The following is a 20,970-nucleotide window of genomic DNA, read 5'->3' on the forward strand; positions in this document are numbered from 1 at the left end:
TTTGAATCCCATGAGTCAATTATTTCCTCTAAATTTATATTTGAGACTAGTTTAGGTTGAAGAACTTTGCTCTTTATGAGTACGCTTCTCTGAGAAATAATAAGATCACTTTTGAGAAAGTAAAATGTGCACATAACCTACACTCTTAAAAGAAATGGTTCTATTTAGAACCAGAAATGGTTCTATCACCCGCTTCATATATGGAACTCCAAAATGGTTCTATATAGAACCATTTAAAAGGGTTCCATAAAAAGAACCCCAAATGGTTCTTTGAATCCAAGTTAGATGGTTCTAAATAGAACCATTTAAGGGTTCTTTATTATTAAACGAGTTATTATTAAATAAGAAAATATAAACAATCCAGGAAATTCAAAAAGTTAAAATTTATTCAATTGATTCTACAAAAATATTAGTGTCATATTTAAAATTACACCTCTGTATACTTCTGTATTAGACAGCAAATTTCACATTTACATTTAAGATGTTTAATTACATTTAACCATTTAGTTTGAATATTTCATTTAAGCATTTTCACTTTGCAATAAACATACATAAGCTTGTCTATGTACATATACAGTACTTCACTTTTACATGTCTCTCTGAAATGAGGAAAAACAAATCATTTTTGATATTTGACAATGCAGATAAAATCAATATATGAACAATTAAAACATCTATTAAATGGCACTACAATTCACACAAGTTGACTGTACATTTTCAGTACAGGTATTGGTGTTCTTGTGTCATGCTCTTGTCTTAGTTTAAGCATATATTTTTGAATAAAAGTCATTGTGTGCTTAATGTCAACCGGGTATTGCACATTGAAAAGAAAATAGACTGCAAACAGGCATTCCACAGCCTGTGTCATGTCGATGTCTGCCTCTCTTATGATGTTCACATTGTCCATTATAATGCTGACGCTTTCAGCCTTGAAGGGATCAGGAGAGCCGTTAAACACAATGGTTGGTGTAGGACCTTTGGGTTCCTGTAAAACAAACATTTCACCTTTTGAGTGCTTTTCACCAATTAACAGAAGTCATCAAATAGACTTAAAATTACCCCATAATATACTCACCAACAAGCCAAACAATGTGTATGACTTTGTTTCTTCAGTTTAACACAATCTGAGATATATTTAATAACAAAAAGCTTTGTAATGTGTTTGAATGTCAACATTAAAGATGACTGAAGAACATTCAACATGCTACCACGTCAGCTCCACTTTGATTACTTTGAATCTCATTGGTTCTTTCGTTCTTGTAACTGAATCGTTCATGACACAACACAGATATGACAGCTAAGCACGTGACACACAAGAACCAACAAGCCTCATAATTATTGATGTGGAGCTGATGTGCCACCCCATTGGATGTTATTCCTTTATCTATACATAGTCTAACTATAGCAACCTATCTTGGCAAATTTTATCTTTTTATCTCACTAACATACCATTTGTACGTACCATTTTGCTTTAGAAGACAAGTATTAACCCCTGGAGTTGTACAGAATTCTTTTATGATTTAAATTGGGGTGCTATTCAATAACATTACAAAGCAGTGTAAACAGTACAAAGCTTATGACTAAGGAAGAGTGAGTAAATTATAGGGTACATTTAATTATTTTTTTTTTTTACAAATTTGGCATAAGGGTGAGTAAACTGACTAATATTTTTATATTTGCATGAACAGTTCCTTTAATTCAAGTCAAGTGCATCAAATGTTAATGAAACTACAGAAGACTATACTTACACTATCTACACAGTAGAGGAAGCTGGCGTTTTCTTTAAAAAGTGCTGGCAATAAAATGAGTGCAGCATTCCTAACGAGACCTACAAACAGATACAAATCATTGTATATTAGGTACAGAAATCAATTAAAGGGATAGTTTACCCAAAAATGAAAATTCTGTCATCATTAACTCACTCTTGTCATTTTAAACCTATATGGCTTTCCTTCTTCAGCATAACACAAAAAAATATATTTTGAAGAATGTTGGTAACCGAACAATGCTGGTACCCATTCACTTCTATTATATGGACACCAAACCAATGCAGGTCAATGGGCACCAACGTTGTTTGGTTACCATCCTTCTTCAAAATATCTTTTTTGTGTTCTGAAGAAGGAAGTCATAAAGATTTGAAATGACAAGAGGTGAGTAAATGATGACAGTTTTTATTTTGGGGTAAACTATTCCTTTAATATTTGCATTATTTTAATACATGTTTTCACTCATTCAATTTATAGTAGCTACAACCTTTACATTGACACTAGAGATGCACCGATTACAATTTTCTTAGCCGATTCCTATTTCCGATTTTTCATTGAGTTTGACCTGCCGATTCCGATTTCATTTTTTCTAACCACTTTACAGCACACACAAATATTTATTTTCTATCTTTTCTTTAATAGAACATTTTGCATAGAACATAGATAATTTTTTTAACAGATAAGCACTATAAAATAGAACTATATAAATTACTCCTGGTGTGGGAAATACACAGCATCCTTGCAGTATAAAGATATTTCTATAATTTCTGGCTAGTTTAACTTTATTTTTTATAATCATAACCATACTTGCAACCAAAACTGAATAATGAAAACAAGTTAAATGGGTAAATCTTCTACAAATATTTTTGAGTCTTTGTTTTCTTTTCTGACATAGCCTACTGGAGTTCTAAAACACACTAGACATTCTTATTCTGTGCATTTTGAGCACTTTTTGTATGAAATCATTTTTAGTTTGTCTATCAAAAGTGTGCTTTCACTTTAATTCAGCGTGAGCAGCAGCAAAAATAGACCCGTGCCGAAACCCGCGCTTCACTGCTGGTCACGTGACGCTCCTAATCTCGAAAAAAAAAAAAAAAAAAAACCGCGCTGCTCACGCGCCGCTGACATTTGCGGTGTGAAACGGCCGTAATTCACGAGGTTTCCTACATGTGCACGTGTGATGCTGGTGTTGCGTGATGTTAATCATGCGGCGCCCGAGGGCATTTGATCGGCATAAAATCGGCATATGTCAGACTGACCGGCCGGTCGCCGGTCATGGCCGATCACGTGAAAATCGGCCAATTCCGGTCACCAGCCGATCAATCGGTGCATCTCTAATTGACACTGCATACAATGCAACTTTACACTGGGCATGGAACTACAGAGCCCAGGAAGTCACCTGTGTGAGAAAAAAAAACAACAATCCATGGCAACGGTTTTGCAATCTGTCCGCTCAGTTTATAAACCGTACTCACAAATTCTCAAACTGTTCCCTCAGTTTAACAAAACCGTCGCCATGGATTATTGTGGTTTTATTTCTCACACAGGTGACTTCCTGGGCTCCGTATGGAACAGATAGGTTGGATGGGGAAAAATATATGGTGTTGTTACCTTCTGTGATTTCCTCTGCTGGTCCAATGAGATTGGCGTAGAGTTTTTTTTGACTTCCTTCTTTTGCACTCCTGATGATGTTTGGGGCCATTTCATTCAGAGATGTTTCCATGTTCTTTGCCAAGTCTGTTCCAAACCTCATTGTCATTTCATGCAGCATCTTAAATACAAACCAGTACAATTACTTCAGGTGCTTATATCCAAATTACACACTTTCAGCCAAACAAGTACCTTAAAGTCAGCATGAACTGGAGGTTGCAACTGACTACCATATAGTGATGTTTTTCCGGGACAGAATAATAAGTTCAATAAGAAAAATAGTGGGTGTGATAAAGTAATGAAAAATACTTCATATTTGGCAGACGCTTTTATCTAAAGGGACTTGCATTGCGTTCAATCTATACATTTATCAGTATGTGTTCCTTGGGATACCCTTTTGTATTGCTAACACATTGCTCTACCAAATGAGCTACAGGAATTCACAGAAATATAATTACACTGAATTTTCTTATCTGCCTGGCACAAAATGTAACAATGTTTAATCACAAGCTGTGGCACTCCAAGAAAAGGAAACTGCTCCATTACTTCAGCTGCAGGCCTGTCCATAAGCTGTACTCTTTTGAAAAGAGTGCGCTTCATCCGGTTCTTGACCTCAGAGTAACTGGGATTGCTTTTACGCAACTCCAGGGTGATGGCATTAATGTGTTCCCGGAAACTCGTCTCATCCTCACCCATTACTTCCAGGTCCAATACAATCTGAGGTAGGAAGACAGTATTGTGCAGTACGTAAATATGAATCAAAGTCACAGAATAAAATATTTAAGATTGAAACATCAATCTTAAAAACTGATGTATCACTTAAGGAACACCAAACCAAATACCTCCTGTGAACAAGCAGAATCTTTATATGCCATTATATCCAATGGTTCTCTTCTACATTTTGCACTCTGAAATAATTGTCAGCATGTGTTACATGTTAAGACAAATTTAATCTGCCTTTGACATCAAATTTATTGAACTGAACTTGCCTCTTTTTGTTGAGTAAGTCCCTCAGAATCGGTTTGTCCAGCACACTTCCTTTTAATCCCATACTTCTCCTTCATTTGCAGGACGATCGATGAGCTAACCAAGGGAATCCTTTCTTTTTTAAATTTGTTTCTAAGGCATTCCAACAAGGTATCCTGTAGACACATGTATACTTTCTTTTAAAATAGATTTTTTTCTGTGTGAGATTTTTTTATGAGCAATGATCTCAATATTTTCACAATATTAAAAGAACTGCAATATGTTCATACATAACCAGAGGAGCTGCCATCCTTCAGAAATGGAAAGCGGGTGATCAAACTCCCCAGAACATCTCCATACATTTTATGATTTGGGTACCTAAGAAATATAATCAAATATATTATTTCAGTACCCAACAACCAACAAGTTTAACATAAAATACATTTAACTGTTATGAAATACAATGAAATACAATACTGTACCAGGTGTGCTTAGTGATGCTGTCAAACAACACTTGAATCAGTAATGCACGGATGCGAGACTTGTCCTTCTTCTTAAAGCGGGGATCCTTCCTCTGCAAAGCTGCTTGCAATTCAGGGGGAAAGACAGGCAGGTTGTATACTGCTGGCCAAGGTTGGGCAACAAATGAGCCCTCATTCTCACAGGGTTCTTGTCTGTAAATATAAATACAATGTTTAAATCTTTTATACAGGATTTTATTTTACTTGCCACAATACAGTTTGTTTAAACTTCAAAACAATGATACATACTGAGTACAAGATATTTGAGGCACTTCAGTTTCCAGGCTGTTTAAAGAAATATAAAAATATAAATTAGGATAAGGATTTTAAGGCTTGGTTAGCATTCGTTTATTTTATATTTAACAACAATGTTTAATATTTAACAACACAGACTTACTTTTTTAACTTACTAAGCTCCTTCATAAATGTCACCTGTTGTTTCATTACAGGAAAAAGTCTTTCCACCATCCTTTCTGTGAGACCCAGCAGAGTCTCCCCATCAATTTGCTGCTCTGTAAAAAAATACCAAATATTTCATATTCTAAAGAAGAAATAATAAATAAGAGAGAGACATTTCATTGTCTTCTTCAACTACAGTAGCCTTTTCAAATAGGGGATGTTGCAAAGCTTGTCTGTGCTTTCGATAGATATGGTTTCTGTAACTTGCAACAGTTTTATATCTTCTAAAACATCCCTCAATGTCACAGGTAACACTAAAATCTGCTTGGTGGTTATGTTGCACTTGCAGGGGAGTTAGAAACTTTGTGAGTTGAAACTTCACAACATCACAAAATGAACATTTATAAATTCTCATTTGTACCTCTGAAACTTTCTTTTGCATCAATGAGGTTTATAGTTTGAAGCCAGTGGCATGTGTCATCTACTGACCATTTATCAATCATGGTTATCTGGGGATAAAAGAAAACAGAGCATAAATAACACTTCACAAACCAACTATGCATTAAACACACCTAAACATGTTTTGGCTTTAAAACATTTGAATGCTAAATTAAACCATGTGCTATCATCACTTTAATCCAGCGCATGCGTCAAAGTAAACAGACGAACGCTGCACTGCAACTGTGCAAACGCACAGTTGAGTTTTCAATGCAGACCGGCCGGAAGTTCTTAACTGTAGCAGTGTCCACTTTCCTGCTGCGTTTAGCTCCAACCCTTATAAAACACACCTGAACAAGCTAATCGTTATCTTCGTCTGTTCTGGGTTGGAGCTAAAAACTGCACGAAAATAGTTCTCGCGTGCCAAAGTTAAGAACTTCTAAACCTTTTAACATAGGCCTGGGAAAAATACTCACCGCAAACTGAGTATGTGTGAAACTGCCACACACATTCACATATCATTCACCTCCGTCTTCCACCGGGTTCACTTTTATTTGAATCGGCGCCGTTTATTTGAACGAGCGCGCGCTTCATTGAAATTAAAATTCACGCTTCCGACTCGAAGCTCGTCTCCTTATAACACAGCTATCTTATTGTAGTTGACAATTTCATTAACATTAACAAGGAAATAAAGGGATACTGTATCTTAATTCGTTTAAAAACCGGAGAAAAATCAATTTAACAGGGCTTTCTAAACCGACGGCCGACGAAGCCCGTCAGTACTAACGTTACACGACAGCAGTGTTTTAACTGAGGTAAAGTGTGCTTCTAGTATCAGTATTTAACACTAGGGCTACTCTAACCAATATAAATATTAACTGTAATACTAAATATTTCAGCAAAATCATTTCAAAAATGTAAAAACTTAACTCACCTGAGGGTTTGAACGGGTAGAAATGGCGGACTCGGGACTCTTCAGTTTGAAAAATTAACTGTCACTTGTCTCGAGGTTCATCTTCGCCAATCCACCAATAGGAATTCAAAGATGACGCAACGCATGTACGCCACCAGGGAGCATTTTTACGATTATTTGTTTTTAATGTTCCCTTCGATAGATTAAAACCATCACAATATGGTATACAAAATAAAGGAAATTATTATTATATAATATATTAGGAAATATAAGTTTAATGCTAATGTACAGCTCATTAATATTTGTTTACTCTTGTTTTTGACTACAGCAGTCATTCTCATGGGTCTTGACTCAAAAAGCTTTGTGAATGTGTTGTGTAATCTTTAGTTTACACTTCAGTCATAAAACATGAATTATAGAACCATTTTAATAAAAAAAGGTTCTTTGCTATGCAAGGGTTCTACATAGAACCATTTTTTTGGTAAAAGGTTCTATTGGCCAAGTACTGAACCCCAGGGTTCTATATAGAACCTTGAGGAACCCTTTTTTTTAAGAGTGTACATGTTAGGTTAACTGCTGCCTGAGGTCTAATGGAGAGTCTCATCAGGGAATCACATCTTAAAATGAATGGCAAATAAAAATAGAAAAGCTATTCTGAAGCTATTCCCTGGAAACTAGAGAATGGCAAGTAAAGACTGAAAACTGAATTTTTGGTTCAGTTCTTTATTATTAATGAACTGAACTCCCAATACAAAGACACTAGTACAGACGTAAACACCCCCCAAGGTGTAAAGATAATAGAAATATAGAGTTCTTGCTTTTCACATAGAGAATCATTCTGTCCTTGGATTTGTCCTTTGACCAAAAACAGCATCTGGGTGTTTCCCAGCATACAGTACACATTTGGATGCACATGTGTGGTAGTCTGAAGCCTTTTATACTTTTATGTTTATTTTGTTCTTTAATAACCCACTAACCCACCTCTCTTCAAACATTATTCTTAATAAAACTTCCTTTTTAACATATTTTTCTATTAAACCTTGAGCACATTTTGATTCCACTCTGTGACAATTTCAAAAATCTAATAATCATAACAAATTTAGCTGTGTATCCCTCTGTCATGCTGAGATTTTTGGGTGAGCAAAACACTATACTGAATGAGGGTTCTAAGCAGTGATTCTACAGTGACTTGATGCTGATCAGAATTTCATAAGAATTTGTTGTATGTTGTAAGTAATTTTACAATAATTATAAATGAAGCATTTTTAAGATAAACATCTGTTCTGTAATGAAGTAAATGATTAATAGTCAAAATCAAAATCTTGGTCATTAATATACATTGCAGCTGACTAAACTGAACTTAATATCCTACAACTATCCAAAGTCAAAATGTGAAATGACAATGGGATCAAATGTGTTTCACACAACCTTTAGATAGCATGTTTTAGGTCATGTGAATATATATGCACGTGTACTGCACATGCACTGTAAAAAACAAACAAAAAAACAAGAACATGCAGCATAATTATGTCTCACCTGCTGAATTTGTTTTGTTAAGGTCTATTCATCATGATAAAAATAAAATCAGTTAAATGCAAAATCATAAGTCTATTTATGCACTTCTTGTTTTTCTATTTTAATTAATTATTTTATTTTAATTGATGAATGTTTTAGTAAAAGTTACTAAGATACTGCAAAAGTTAACATTTAATTGTTTTTTTTATTTGTAACAATTTCAGATATTTCTAATTTGTAGTGTAATTTACTACAAATACATTCTAATTGCACATATAATATAATCTATAGCCAATAAGATTTTAGCATTATAAAAAGCACAAAAAATAGTTGCATGAAGCACAAATCCTGATTGCATATGATTTAAACATAAGCTGTAATAGGTATCAACAACATGAACAACTTTGTTTAGCAGTGAAATCATTAATAAAGACAACTCATGAGTAAACTTAAATTTCACAAACAACAACATCAATAAAACATTGGCACAAACATAGTAAGTATATTTGTTAAGTGGACATATACTGTAAATTGAAACAGGATTAGTAAAAAATACTACAACCAATCTATTAACTTTGTGTGAGAAACATTAGCAGGAACAATTTTCTGTTTCCTGACTAAATTGTGAAACAGTCAGGGACAAGTACAGATGCAAAACCTGGGTGAGAAGATGGACAGCTGATCAAAACTTCTTTCAGGGTTGGAAACCTGCTGGCAAGGTTACAAAGCCTAAAATATACATATTCAACAGCACAGCTGCTGGATCTCCCTGGATGTATCAAAAACTAACATACAGTTTCATCTACACTGTTTAAAATGTAATTTTGTGCTCTAATTTGTTTCCTATAATATTAATATTATTGTATTGCAGATGGATTTTTACTAGCTGTTAAGGAGGTTTTGGCTTTATATTTTGTGAAAATTATGACAAACATTTTTAAGTCTAAAAATATATATATCTTGATATTATATATTTTCTACACACCGGGTGCCAATGCAACCCTAACATACAGTTTTCTCTTCATGGAAACACAATGATACCGTATTCTTTATCAGACTTCAGAGAGGTCTTTTGGAGCTTATTGGTTAATGCCGGAGCACTTGGGTGTGGATCTATAGGGTGACAGTCCCATAAATACTGCCAGTGAGGAGCGATACCTTCATCAACAGGTTCAATCAGCAGTCATGAGGTCTTTGGTGTTCCTGGTGCTCCTTGGAGCCGCCTGTGAGTAGAGACTCCATCCACTGATTCACTACTATTATGAATTTTACTCTTTTTACAAGGAATTATAGTCAATATACTGACGATACTCTCTTATTTGTGTAGTTGCTCTGGATGATGACAAGATTGTTGGTGGATACGAGTGCACACCCTACTCCCAGCCCTGGCAGGTGTCTCTGAACTCTGGCTACCATTTCTGCGGTGGCTCTCTGGTCAGCGAATACTGGGTTGTGTCTGCTGCTCATTGCTACAAGTCGTAAGTGACAGCTTCATAAAGTAGTTTATGTATCAATCCATTGGTTTCCTCAGTTCTGAATAATATTTGTCTTTGTCTTTCAGACGTGTGGAGGTTCGTTTGGGTGAGCACAACATCGTAGTTAATGAGGGATCGGAGCAGTTCATCTCCTCTGAGAAGGTCATTCGCCACCCCAACTATGATTCCTGGATCATTGACAGTGACATCATGCTGATCAAGCTTAGCAAGCCTGCTACCCTCAATCAGTATGTGCAGACTGTGGCCCTGCCCAATGGCTGTGCTGCCGCTGGCACCATGTGCAGAGTCACTGGCTGGGGAAACACCATGAGTTCCAGTGAGTGTCAGGATTCTTGATGCCTCTTCCTTCACACTTCATGTTCATAGCACTTCGGTTAACTTAATCGCTGTTATTCTTTGTAGCTGCTGATTCCAACAAGCTTCAGTGTCTGGAGATCCCCATCCTGTCCGACAGCGACTGCAACAATTCCTACCCTGGTATGATCACCGATACCATGTTCTGCGCTGGATACCTGGAGGGAGGAAAGGACTCTTGCCAGGTAGAGGATGACAAGATATACCGCTGTTGCACAAATATGAATAGTATCTTAATAATAACCAGTTGTAATGTTTGTCTTCTTCAGGGTGACTCTGGTGGCCCTGTGGTGTGCAACGGTCAGCTGCAGGGTATTGTGTCCTGGGGTTATGGCTGTGCTGAGAAGAATCATCCTGGTGTCTATGGCAAGGTAATATAGCTGTTGTTGTTTAATAATTGTCACAAAGCAATATGTTTCGTTTAATATGAAGCACTTATATGATTTTAATGAATCCTCTTTTCTTTAAGGTCTGCATGTTCAGCGAATGGATCGCCGACACCATGAGAAACAACTAAAGCTGATTTGACATCAAATACAGCCTCTATCCATCAATCCATCAGTTTTTATTTGTTTTGGAGTTTAAAAACCTGTGAAAATAAAACCATTTAAAATATTCTGCTTTTTCCAAGTGCTTTATTCATATTTGTCAAGTAACACTGAATGTATTGTTTTAAGCACTTTGACAGGCCTACATTTAAATGCATGATGCTCTTAGCAGAAATTACTTGGCAAAGCAACACACAAAGTTTTCAATATTTCTAGAAATTAATACAGACAAGCAGTTTATGAAGAAACACAGATATTCTATCAAAAAGAAACATGCATTTTGGAATGTCCAACAAAAGAAATGTTGAAGGGGATGTCTATGCTATTTCATGCATTCTGACTCATTTACCAAATTCTCAAAAAACAAGTTGGACGTTTGACAGAGTATTTCTGTGACAAATACACTCCTTCAGGGTTTGCATAAGTTTCGGAAAGATTTTTAGAGTATGGCCCTGTATGACGTCAAAAAAGGCGGAATTCCTTTTATGGACAGATCTCTCTAGAAAGAGGCTCGCACACATAAACCAAAATGAGAGCAAGAGCACGCCCATCGACGTGTTTTATTCGAATTTCGGAAGTAGTCGGCAGGGCTGCACAGGACTTGCTCAAGAAGGACTTTACATTTTGTTTTTGACCACAAAATCAACAATGTCACTAAATAAGTGTTCTTAGTCACGAGGGAAAGATAACCTTGTTCAGCTTCCCAAAGAACAAAAGCTACGTAAAAGCTGCAGTAGCCCTCACTGCAGAACAAAGTTGGATTGGATCCACATCTAGGGGGTGGAGATGGTAGGTTTAGGCGTGGGGATTGGTGGGTTTAGGGATCAGTGGGTGGAGACGGGTAGGTTCAGGTATATGTAAGGTGGGAGGAGTTGGATCTAGATCCAACCACACCCCCTGGATCTTGTGTTCTGCAGTGAGGACCATCACAAAAGCTGTGCATGCTCGTGACTCTTTAGCTCCGCCCACGGACGCCTCCAGAAGCTCGACTGCTTTCGCAGAGAAGCGTTAGACAAATCTTTCTTTTATAAGTCTGATAAAACTAAAAACTCTTCAGGGACATGAAGGATGCAGTACTATAGGTACTCAAGATTAACATGAGAGAAACTGTGTGTTATGCTTCCTTTAAAGACAAGCATACAGTAGGCTATATGGTTATTGATATTTATTAGCAGTGCTGGGTAGATTATTTACAAATTGTAGTGCTGATTCCAAATTATATGACACAAATTTTAGTTTTAGTTAGTGACGAAATCCATTACACATTTAAGGTAATAAAATCAGACTACTTTTTGATTACATTTTGGATTACTTTTGATATAACTTGTTTATCACATTGATTTAAAAGGATAATCTTGTACCACACTGATAGAAAAATACAAAAAGAAAGAAGTTGCTTTAAACAACATGGAGTGCATTTAACATTACGTCAAGGTTTTTCAAAATGGGATTCATGAAGGAACTGCAGGGGTTAGTGAGTTTAACAAAAAGCTAATAATTAAAAATAAAAATAAAAATGTGAAATTAACAAATCATTTTAAAATATCAACATTCAAAATAAAACATTTACTTGAAAAAAAATAAATATTTCATTTGTTTACCATGTCGTATGACCATTTACTAAGGTCAGAGAACTGTGACAAAAGTTACTTATTTACTTATTATCTTAAAATATCAAGGGGTGCTTCAGGGAAATAGATATAGGTCAAAGAAGTTCAGCTGCCAAAAAAAGAAAAGAAAGGGAAATCCCTGCATTACGTGTAAATAAGAAACGTGAATTTGTGCATTTTAATGTGTTTGAAAGACAAAAGACTTCTAAAGACACAGTAAAAAAATGCATAAAGCACTGAGCGATAATTAACATAAAAATGAAGATGTTTACCAGTAGTCGATGCAATGTTAAAACTTTGAGAAAACATACTTAAAGTTGAAATGATTTCTGTAAACCCAATGCAGTGTGTCCTTATAATTTTCTGTGTAATCAGTCACCTGACTAGTAACTTGTCTCTGTGTGAATGTATATAAATGGTAGGCTATTTTAGAAAGGAAATTTGAAAAGATTTAAAAAACATTATTAAGGAGAATCACTAAATTATGAATAATTCAATACTATTGTATGAATAATAATTAATGAAAAGTAATCGTGTAATCAACGAATAGTAGTCTGATAACAGTAAAAACATGAAAAGTACTACAAATTCCATCAATGATGGGGAAAAAGTAAAAAAAAAGAGAAAGTTAAGAGAAGCTCTGAGAAGCTCTGCTATAAGTAAATGTAAAAAAAATTAAATATGTCATTATGCACATGATTTATAGGATTATATTTAAAGCAGGTCAAATCCAGATGGAGATTATATATGTTGATATAAATATACTGGTAAAAAAACAAAAACAAAAAAAACTGCAGTGATAATGGACATTTCACAGATAAAACAATTCTCATTTTACCTGTACATTGTCTTTCACTGTATTGCATTATAGTTGCAGTTTCGACTTCAAGGGTCTCTGATGGTAATGAAATAACTTTAAGTGCTTAAAAACAGTAAAGTGTTCCATGCTGCCAATATAAAGTGTTTCTGTAGGAGTTAGACTTTCATCAGACACTCAAGTAAACAAACGTTTAACAGCGGACTGAATGAATCTACTTTCTACTCCCTGACAGAATAAAAGATCTCCATATCCGTTTAAGACCGCTGTGAGGGTTATTAAATGTACAAATGTTTAATGTTAAATGATTTTTTGAACTCCACAGACCCCTGTATTTTCTGAACAAAACTGCTATTATGAAATGGACAATAGAAAGAACATGTCATCATTCATCATCCAATTGAGACAAATACTCTCTACATACTGTAATAAACAGTGTGTACTACATACAGAAATATGACTGCTGAATGTAAAAACTAAGCATATCCGAAATTAAATTGAATATAGAGAAAATTTCAGATGCAAACCTTGGGTGAGAAGATGGACAGCTGTCGAAAACATGGTTCCCGCTGGAAACTTGCCACCAAGGTCACAAACCTAAAATATACATATTCAGACAGGTTTTTTGGAGCGGATTGGTCAACAGCTGCCCACTTGGGGATGAATCAGTGGGCTGACAGTCCCATAAATACTGCAAGTTAGGAGCGATACCTTCATCAACAGGTTCAATCAGCAGTCATGAGGTCTTTGGTGTTCCTGGTGCTCCTTGGAGCCGCCTGTGAGTAGAGACTCCATCCACTGATTCTCTACTATTATGAATTTCACTCATTTTACAGGTAATTAGTCAATATACTGACGATACTCTCTCATTTGTGTAGTTGCTCTGGATGATGACAAGATTGTTGGTGGATACGAGTGCACACCCTACTCCCAGCCCTGGCAGGTGTCTCTGAACTCTGGCTACCATTTCTGCGGTGGCTCTCTGGTCAGCGAATACTGGGTTGTGTCTGCTGCTCATTGCTACATGTCGTAAGTGACATCCTTATAGAGTAGTTTAAGCACTGGTTCATTGGTTTCCTCAGTTCTGAATAATATTTGTCTTTCAGACGTCTGGAGGTTCGTTTGGGTGAGCACAACATCGCAGTTAATGAGGGATCGGAGCAGTTCATCTCCTCTGAGAAGGTCATCTACCACCCCAGTTATGACTACTGGACCCTTGACAGTGACATCATGCTGATCAAGCTTAGCAAGCCTGCTACCCTCAATCAGTATGTGCAGACTGTGGCCCTGCCCAATGGCTGTGCTGCCGCTGGCACCATGTGCAGAGTCACTGGCTGGGGAAACACCATGAGTTCCAGTGAGTGTTAGGATTCTTGATGCCTCTTCCTTCACACTTCATGTTCATAGCACTTCGGTTAACTTAATCGCTGTTATTCTTTGTAGCTGCTGATTCCAACAAGCTTCAGTGTCTGGAGATCCCCATCCTGTCCGACAGCGACTGCAACAATTCCTACCCTGGTATGATCACCGATACCATGTTCTGCGCTGGATACCTGGAGGGAGGAAAGGACTCTTGCCAGGTAGAGGATGACAAGATATACCGCTGTTGCACAAATATGAATAGTATCTTAATAATAACCAGTTGTAATGTTTGTCTTCTTCAGGGTGACTCTGGTGGCCCTGTGGTGTGCAACGGTCAGCTGCAGGGTATTGTGTCCTGGGGTTATGGCTGTGCTGAGAAGAATCATCCTGGTGTCTATGGCAAGGTAATATAGCTGTTGTTGTTTAATAATTGTCACAAAGCAATATGTTTCGTTTAATATGAAGCACTTATATGATTTTAATGAATCCTCTTTTCTTTAAGGTCTGCATGTCCAGCGAATGGATCGCCGACACCATGAGAAACAACTAAAGCTGATTTGACATCAAATACAGCCTCTATCCATCAATCCATCAGTTTTTATTTGTTTTGGAGTTTAAAAACCTGTGAAAATAAAACCATTTAAAATATTCTGCTTTTTCCAAGTGCTTTATTCATATTTGTCAAGTAACACTGAATGTATTGTTTTAAGCACTTTGACAGGCCTACATTTAAATGCATGATGCTCTTAGCAGAAATTACTTGGCAAAGCAACACACAAAGTTTTCAATATTTCTAGAAATTAATACAGACAAGCAGTTTATGAAGAAACACAGATATTCTATCAAAAAGAAACATGCATTTTGGAATGTCCAACAAAAGAAATGTTGAAGGGGATGTCTATGCTATTTCATGCATTCTGACTCATTTACCAAAGTCTCAAAAAACAAGTTGGACGTTTGACGGAGTATTTCTGTGACAAATACACTCCTTCAGGGTTTGCATAAGTTTCGGAAAGATTTTTAGAGTATGGCCCTGTATGACGTCAAAAAAGGCGGAATTCCTTTTATAGGCAGATCTCTCTAGAAAGAGGCTCGCACACATAAACCAAAATGAGAGCAAGAGCACGCCCATCGACGTGTTTTATTCGAATTTCGGAAGTAGTCGGCAGGGCTGCACAGGACTTGCTCAAGAAGGACTTTACATTTTGTTTTTGACCACAAAATCAACAATGTCACTAAATAAGTGTTCTTAGTCACGAGGGAAAGATAACCTTGTTCAGCTTCCCAAAGAACAAAAGCTACGTAAAAGCTGCAGTAGCCCTCACTGCAGAACAAAGTTGGATTGGATCCACATCTAGGGGGTGGAGATGGTAGGTTTAGGCGTGGGGATTGGTGGGTTTAGGGATCAGTGGGTGGAGACGGGTAGGTTCAGGTATATGTAAGGTGGGAGGAGTTGGATCTAGATCCAACCACACCCCCTGGATCTTGTGTTCTGCAGTGAGGACCATCTCAAAAGCTGTGCATGCTCGTGACTCTTTAGCTCCGCCCACGGACGCCTCCAGAAGCTCGACTGCTTTCGCAGAGAAGCGTTAGACAAATCTTTCTTTTATAAGTCTGATAAAACTAAAAACTCTTCAGGGACATGAAGGATGCAGTACTATAGGTACTCAAGATTAACATGAGAGAAACTGTGTGTTATGCTTCCTTTAAAGACAAGCATACAGTAGGCTATATGGTTATTGATATTTATTAGCAGTGCTGGGTAGATTATTTACAAATTGTAGTGCTGATTCCAAATTATATGACACAAATTTTAGTTTTAGTTAGTGACGAAATCCATTACACATTTAAGGTAATAAAATCAGACTACTTTTTGATTACATTTTGGATTACTTTTGATATAACTTGTTTATCACATTGATTTAAAAGGATAATCTTGTACCACACTGATAGAAAAATACAAAAAGAAAGAAGTTGCTTTAAACAACATGGAGTGCATTTAACATTACGTCAAGGTTTTTCAAAATGGGATTCATGAAGGAACTGCAGGGGTTAGTGAGTTTAACAAAAAGCTAATAATTAAAAATAAAAATAAAAATGTGAAATTAACATAAATCATTTTAAAATATCAACATTCAAAATAAAACATTTACTTGAAAAAAATAAATATTTCATTTGTTTACCATGTCGTATGACCATTTACTAAGGTCAGAGAACTGTGACAAAAGTTACTTATTTACTTATTATCTTAAAATATCAAGGGGTGCTTCAGGGAAATAGATATAGGTCAAAGAAGTTCAGCTGCCAAAAAAAGACAAGAAAGGGAAATCCCTGCATTACGTGTAAATAAGAAACGTGAATTTGTGCATTTTAATGTGTTTGAAAGACAAAAGACTTCTAAAGACACAGTAAAAAAATGCATAAAGCACTGAGCGATAATTAACATAAAAATGAAGATGTTTACCAGTAGTCGATGCAATGTTAAAACTTTGAGAAAACATACTTAAAGTTGAAATGATTTCTGTAAACCCAATGCAGTGTGTCCTTATAATTTTCTGTGTAATCAGTCACCTGACTAGTAACTTGTCTCTGTGTGAATGTATATAAATGGTAGGCTATTTTAGAAAGGAAATTTGAAAAGATTTAAAAAACATTATTAAGGAGAATCACTAAATTATGAATAATTCAATACTATTGTATGAATAATAATTAATGAAAAGTAATCGTGTAATCAACGAATAGTAGTCTGATAACAGTAAAAACATGAAAAGTACTACAAATTCCATCAATGATGGGGAAAAAGTAAAAAAAAAGAGAAAGTTAAGAGAAGCTCTGAGAAGCTCTGCTATAAGTAAATGTAAAAAAAATTAAATATGTCATTATGCACATGATTTATAGGATTATATTTAAAGCAGGTCAAATCCAGATGGAGATTATATATGTTGATATAAATATACTGGTAAAAAAACAAAAACAAAAAAAACTGCAGTGATAATGGACATTTCACAGATAAAACAATTCTCATTTTACCTGTACATTGTCTTTCACTGTATTGCATTATAGTTGCAGTTTCGACTTCAAGGGTCTCTGATGGTAATGAAATAACTTTAAGTGCTTAAAAACAGTAAAGTGTTCCATGCTGCCAATATAAAGTGTTTCTGTAGGAGTTAGACTTTCATCAGACACTCAAGTAAACAAACGTTTAACAGCGGACTGAATGAATCTACTTTCTACTCCCTGACAGAATAAAAGATCTCCATATCCGTTTAAGACCGCTGTGAGGGTTATTAAATGTACAAATGTTTAATGTTAAATGATTTTTTGAACTCCACAGACCCCTGTATTTTCTGAACAAAACTGCTATTATGAAATGGACAATAGAAAGAACATGTCATCATTCATCATCCAATTGAGACAAATACTCTCTACATACTGTAATAAACAGTGTGTACTACATACTGAAATATGACTGCTGAATGTAAAAACTAAGCATATCCGAAATTAAATTGAATATAGAGAAAATTTCAGATGCAAACCTTGGGTGAGAAGATGGACAGCTGTCGAAAACATGGTTCCCGCTGGAAACTTGCCACCAAGGTCACAAACCTAAAATATACATATTCAGACAGCTTTTTTGGAGCTGATTGGTCAACACCGGCCCACTTGGGGATGAATCAGTGGGCTGACAGTCCCATAAATACTGCAAGTTAGGAGCGATACCTTCATCAACAGGTTCAATCAGCAGTCATGAGGTCTTTGGTGTTCCTGGTGCTCCTTGGAGCCGCCTGTGAGTAGAGACTCCATCCACTGATTCTCTACTATTATGAATTTCACTCATTTTACAGGTAATTAGTCAATATACTGACGATACTCTCTCATTTGTGTAGTTGCTCTGGATGATGACAAGATTGTTGGTGGATACGAGTGCACACCCTACTCCCAGCCCTGGCAGGTGTCTCTGAACTCTGGCTACCATTTCTGCGGTGGCTCTCTGGTCAGCGAATACTGGGTTGTGTCTGCTGCTCATTGCTACATGTCGTAAGTGACATCCTCATAGAGTAGTTTAAGCACTGGTTCATTGGTTTCCTCAGTTCTGAATAATATTTGTCTTTCAGACGTCTGGAGGTTCGTTTGGGTGAGCACAACATCGCAGTTAATGAGGGATCGGAGCAGTTCATCTCCTCTGAGAAGGTCATCTACCACCCCAGTTATGACTACTGGACCCTTGACAGTGACATCATGCTGATCAAGCTTAGCAAGCCTGCTACCCTCAATCAGTATGTGCAGACTGTGGCCCTGCCCAATGGCTGTGCTGCCGCTGGCACCATGTGCAGAGTCACTGGCTGGGGAAACACCATGAGTTCCAGTGAGTGTCAGGATTCTTGATGCCTCTTCCTTCACACTTCATGTTCATAGCACTTCGGTTAACTTAATCGCTGTTATTCTTTGTAGCTGCTGATTCCAACAAGCTTCAGTGTCTGGAGATCCCCATCCTGTCCGACAGCGACTGCAACAACTCCTACCCTGGTATGATCACCGATACCATGTTCTGCGCTGGATACCTGGAGGGAGGAAAGGACTCTTGCCAGGTAGAGGATGACAAGATATACCGCTGTTGCACAAATATGAATAGTATCTTAATAATAACCAGTTGTAATGTTTGTCTTCTTCAGGGTGACTCTGGTGGCCCTGTGGTGTGCAACGGTCAGCTGCAGGGTATTGTGTCCTGGGGTTATGGCTGTGCTGAGAAGAATCATCCTGGTGTCTATGGCAAGGTAATATAGCTGTTGTTGTTTAATAATTGTCACAAAGCAATATGTTTCGTTTAATATGAAGCACTTATATGATTTTAATGAATCCTCTTTTCTTTAAGGTCTGCATGTCCAGCGAATGGATCGCCGACACCATGAGAAACAACTAAAGCTGATACAAAATCACATACAGCCTCCAAATCTGCAATCCATCAGTTTTTATTTGTTTTGTAGAAAAAAACCTGCATGAAAATAAAAACATTTAAAAATACTCTGCTTTCGCCAAGTGCTTCATTTATATTTGTTAACAAACACTGTACTTAACGGGCTTACATTTAAATGTATCATGCTTGTAGCAAAACCAACAAAGTGCCTATACTGTATGTTAGCAATTCAGCAGAAGGCTAAAGATACAAGTTGATTCTAATATTTGTAATAATAAATATAATTAATTAAAAAGAAATGAATTAATAAATGCAATAAATATAAATCATGTAGATACATTTATTTAATCAAATAGACATTGGAATAAAGAAGTTCTAGGAATTTCTGATAAAGGACTGTTCAAGTCAAGTGGCTATGAGTATTGATAATTGTTAGCATTGACATAAATGGTCAATTGTCTTCATAAAACAGATTCAACATGTTTCTGTCCTACATCGCTGCAGAAGTACTAGTGTAGGATTAGTAATTAGACTAACTAGCTAGCTATCTGGCTAACAAAATATAGCCTTTATTTTGTTGCCTTTGTCTGTTTTAAGTTGTCTATTGTAGACTATTTTAGGCATTTCATATTGCTCATATTTTTCTTTGTTGTAATAAGTTGGCTACTTGTCACTGTAGCATAGTTGTGGGTTGCATTTCTCTGTTTGGGAGTAGGCTATAACTCATGTCTGGTCTCTTCAATGTTTTAACAGGTTCACTCATAAAATACCTACAAGGTGCATTTATTTATTTATTATCACAATTTATTTACTACTTATTTATGCTAATACTTATCAGTAAAGTTTAGAAAAATCTGCATTTTCTGAATTTTTTAGTGGGGGGTGGAAATCTAAAATCTCGCCTAGGGCCCCAACAGAGCCTGCACCGGCTCTGTCGGTAACAAATGTATCAAAACTATTCATTAAATTGTTTATGAGGTTTATTCTGAATAACAGAAAGAAATGCTGTCTTTAGATTTTACAAATGCAATATATTCTATAGTCTGATGACATGCTGTGACTAAAATTAGTATAGGCTAACGTTACACATATGTAAGGGAAACAGGTCAATTTAGCTCAAATGGAATTATTTCTTTATTTTAGGGAATTTGGACAGAATCACTGTTTTATGGCTTATCACGGAGTCGGTCAGCAATTTATTGAACGAGCCATATAACATCAACTCTGCAGTGGATATTAAAATCCAAAATATAGTGAAAACACTATTAATTAGAACAGTAACAAGATTGGCAGTTTAAGACATTAACTTGTAAGCACACAACAAATTATTCAACGCAAGATACTTCTCTTTTCAATATAAATAAGCCTTTATTGGATAAATCTAAGACATACAAGCTAATCTAAAACATACACATTCATACATTACCACAAGTTGCAGAAAGAGAAAAAGTGAGGAAAGAATGAGTTTAAGAGAGTGAAAATGTGAAATCCCAAGTTTATAGCAATATGTGGAATTGCTTAGACCTAAACAACCATTAATCATTTAATTAACACTTGCATTGAGTTCCTCAATGAGGCTAAAACTTATTAAATGCACCAGTTCAGCTAGGATCTAGAGGTACTTGCATTGCTTGTTTAGGGAGTTCCCTTGTTGTCATCTTGCAGAAAGGGTTTTTTTGATTGTCTGGAAGTCCAGTAGT

The 20,970-nt window shown here is 36.2% G+C and overlaps 4 protein-coding genes across 7 annotated transcripts; 3 read left to right on the plus strand and 1 right to left on the minus strand.

The window, feature by feature from the left end:
• Positions 1-137: 137 nt before the first annotated feature.
• LOC306877866 (sterile alpha motif domain-containing protein 3-like) lies at positions 138-6,759 on the minus strand. 4 transcript variants are annotated; one of them, XM_079429873.1, is made up of 12 exons: positions 6,675-6,746; positions 5,724-5,811; positions 5,301-5,415; positions 5,153-5,188; positions 4,865-5,056; positions 4,673-4,760; positions 4,406-4,558; positions 4,259-4,324; positions 3,963-4,133; positions 3,378-3,537; positions 1,749-1,828; positions 365-985 (listed from the first exon to the last, which is right to left on the minus strand). In XM_079429873.1, the coding sequence occupies exons 2-12, from the start codon at positions 5,803-5,805 to the stop codon at positions 695-697; spliced, it is 1,434 nt and encodes a 477-aa protein (XP_079285999.1). In that variant the 5' UTR covers positions 5,806-5,811; positions 6,675-6,746; the 3' UTR covers positions 365-694. The 4 variants fall into 4 exon arrangements, with proteins under 4 accessions (XP_079286000.1, XP_079285999.1, XP_079285998.1 ...); XM_079429872.1 differs by having other exon boundaries at positions 3,924-4,133; XM_079429874.1 differs by lacking the exon at positions 4,259-4,324 and having other exon boundaries at positions 138-985; positions 3,924-4,133; positions 6,675-6,759.
• Positions 6,760-9,334: 2,575 nt separating this feature from the next.
• On the plus strand, positions 9,335-10,635 carry LOC306877607 (trypsin-2-like). Its single transcript, XM_079429464.1, has 6 exons — positions 9,335-9,393; positions 9,496-9,646; positions 9,730-9,980; positions 10,067-10,203; positions 10,288-10,389; positions 10,488-10,635. The coding sequence occupies exons 1-6, from the start codon at positions 9,354-9,356 to the stop codon at positions 10,533-10,535; spliced, it is 729 nt and encodes a 242-aa protein (XP_079285590.1). The 5' UTR covers positions 9,335-9,353; the 3' UTR covers positions 10,536-10,635.
• Positions 10,636-13,645: 3,010 nt separating this feature from the next.
• On the plus strand, positions 13,646-15,005 carry LOC306877843 (trypsin-2-like). The gene is made up of 6 exons (XM_079429834.1): positions 13,646-13,771; positions 13,872-14,022; positions 14,100-14,350; positions 14,437-14,573; positions 14,658-14,759; positions 14,858-15,005. Exons 1-6 carry the CDS (start codon positions 13,732-13,734, stop codon positions 14,903-14,905), a joined length of 729 nt encoding a protein of 242 aa, XP_079285960.1. The 5' UTR covers positions 13,646-13,731; the 3' UTR covers positions 14,906-15,005.
• A 2,996-nt stretch (positions 15,006-18,001) lies between these two features.
• On the plus strand, positions 18,002-19,377 carry LOC306877580 (trypsin-2-like). Its single transcript, XM_079429425.1, has 6 exons — positions 18,002-18,142; positions 18,243-18,393; positions 18,471-18,721; positions 18,808-18,944; positions 19,029-19,130; positions 19,229-19,377. The coding sequence occupies exons 1-6, from the start codon at positions 18,103-18,105 to the stop codon at positions 19,274-19,276; spliced, it is 729 nt and encodes a 242-aa protein (XP_079285551.1). The 5' UTR covers positions 18,002-18,102; the 3' UTR covers positions 19,277-19,377.
• The last annotated feature ends 1,593 nt before the right edge of the window (positions 19,378-20,970 follow it).

This window comes from Barbus barbus, assembly GCF_936440315.1.
Source record: "Barbus barbus genome assembly, chromosome: 12".
NCBI lineage: Eukaryota > Metazoa > Chordata > Actinopteri > Cypriniformes > Cyprinidae > Barbus > Barbus barbus.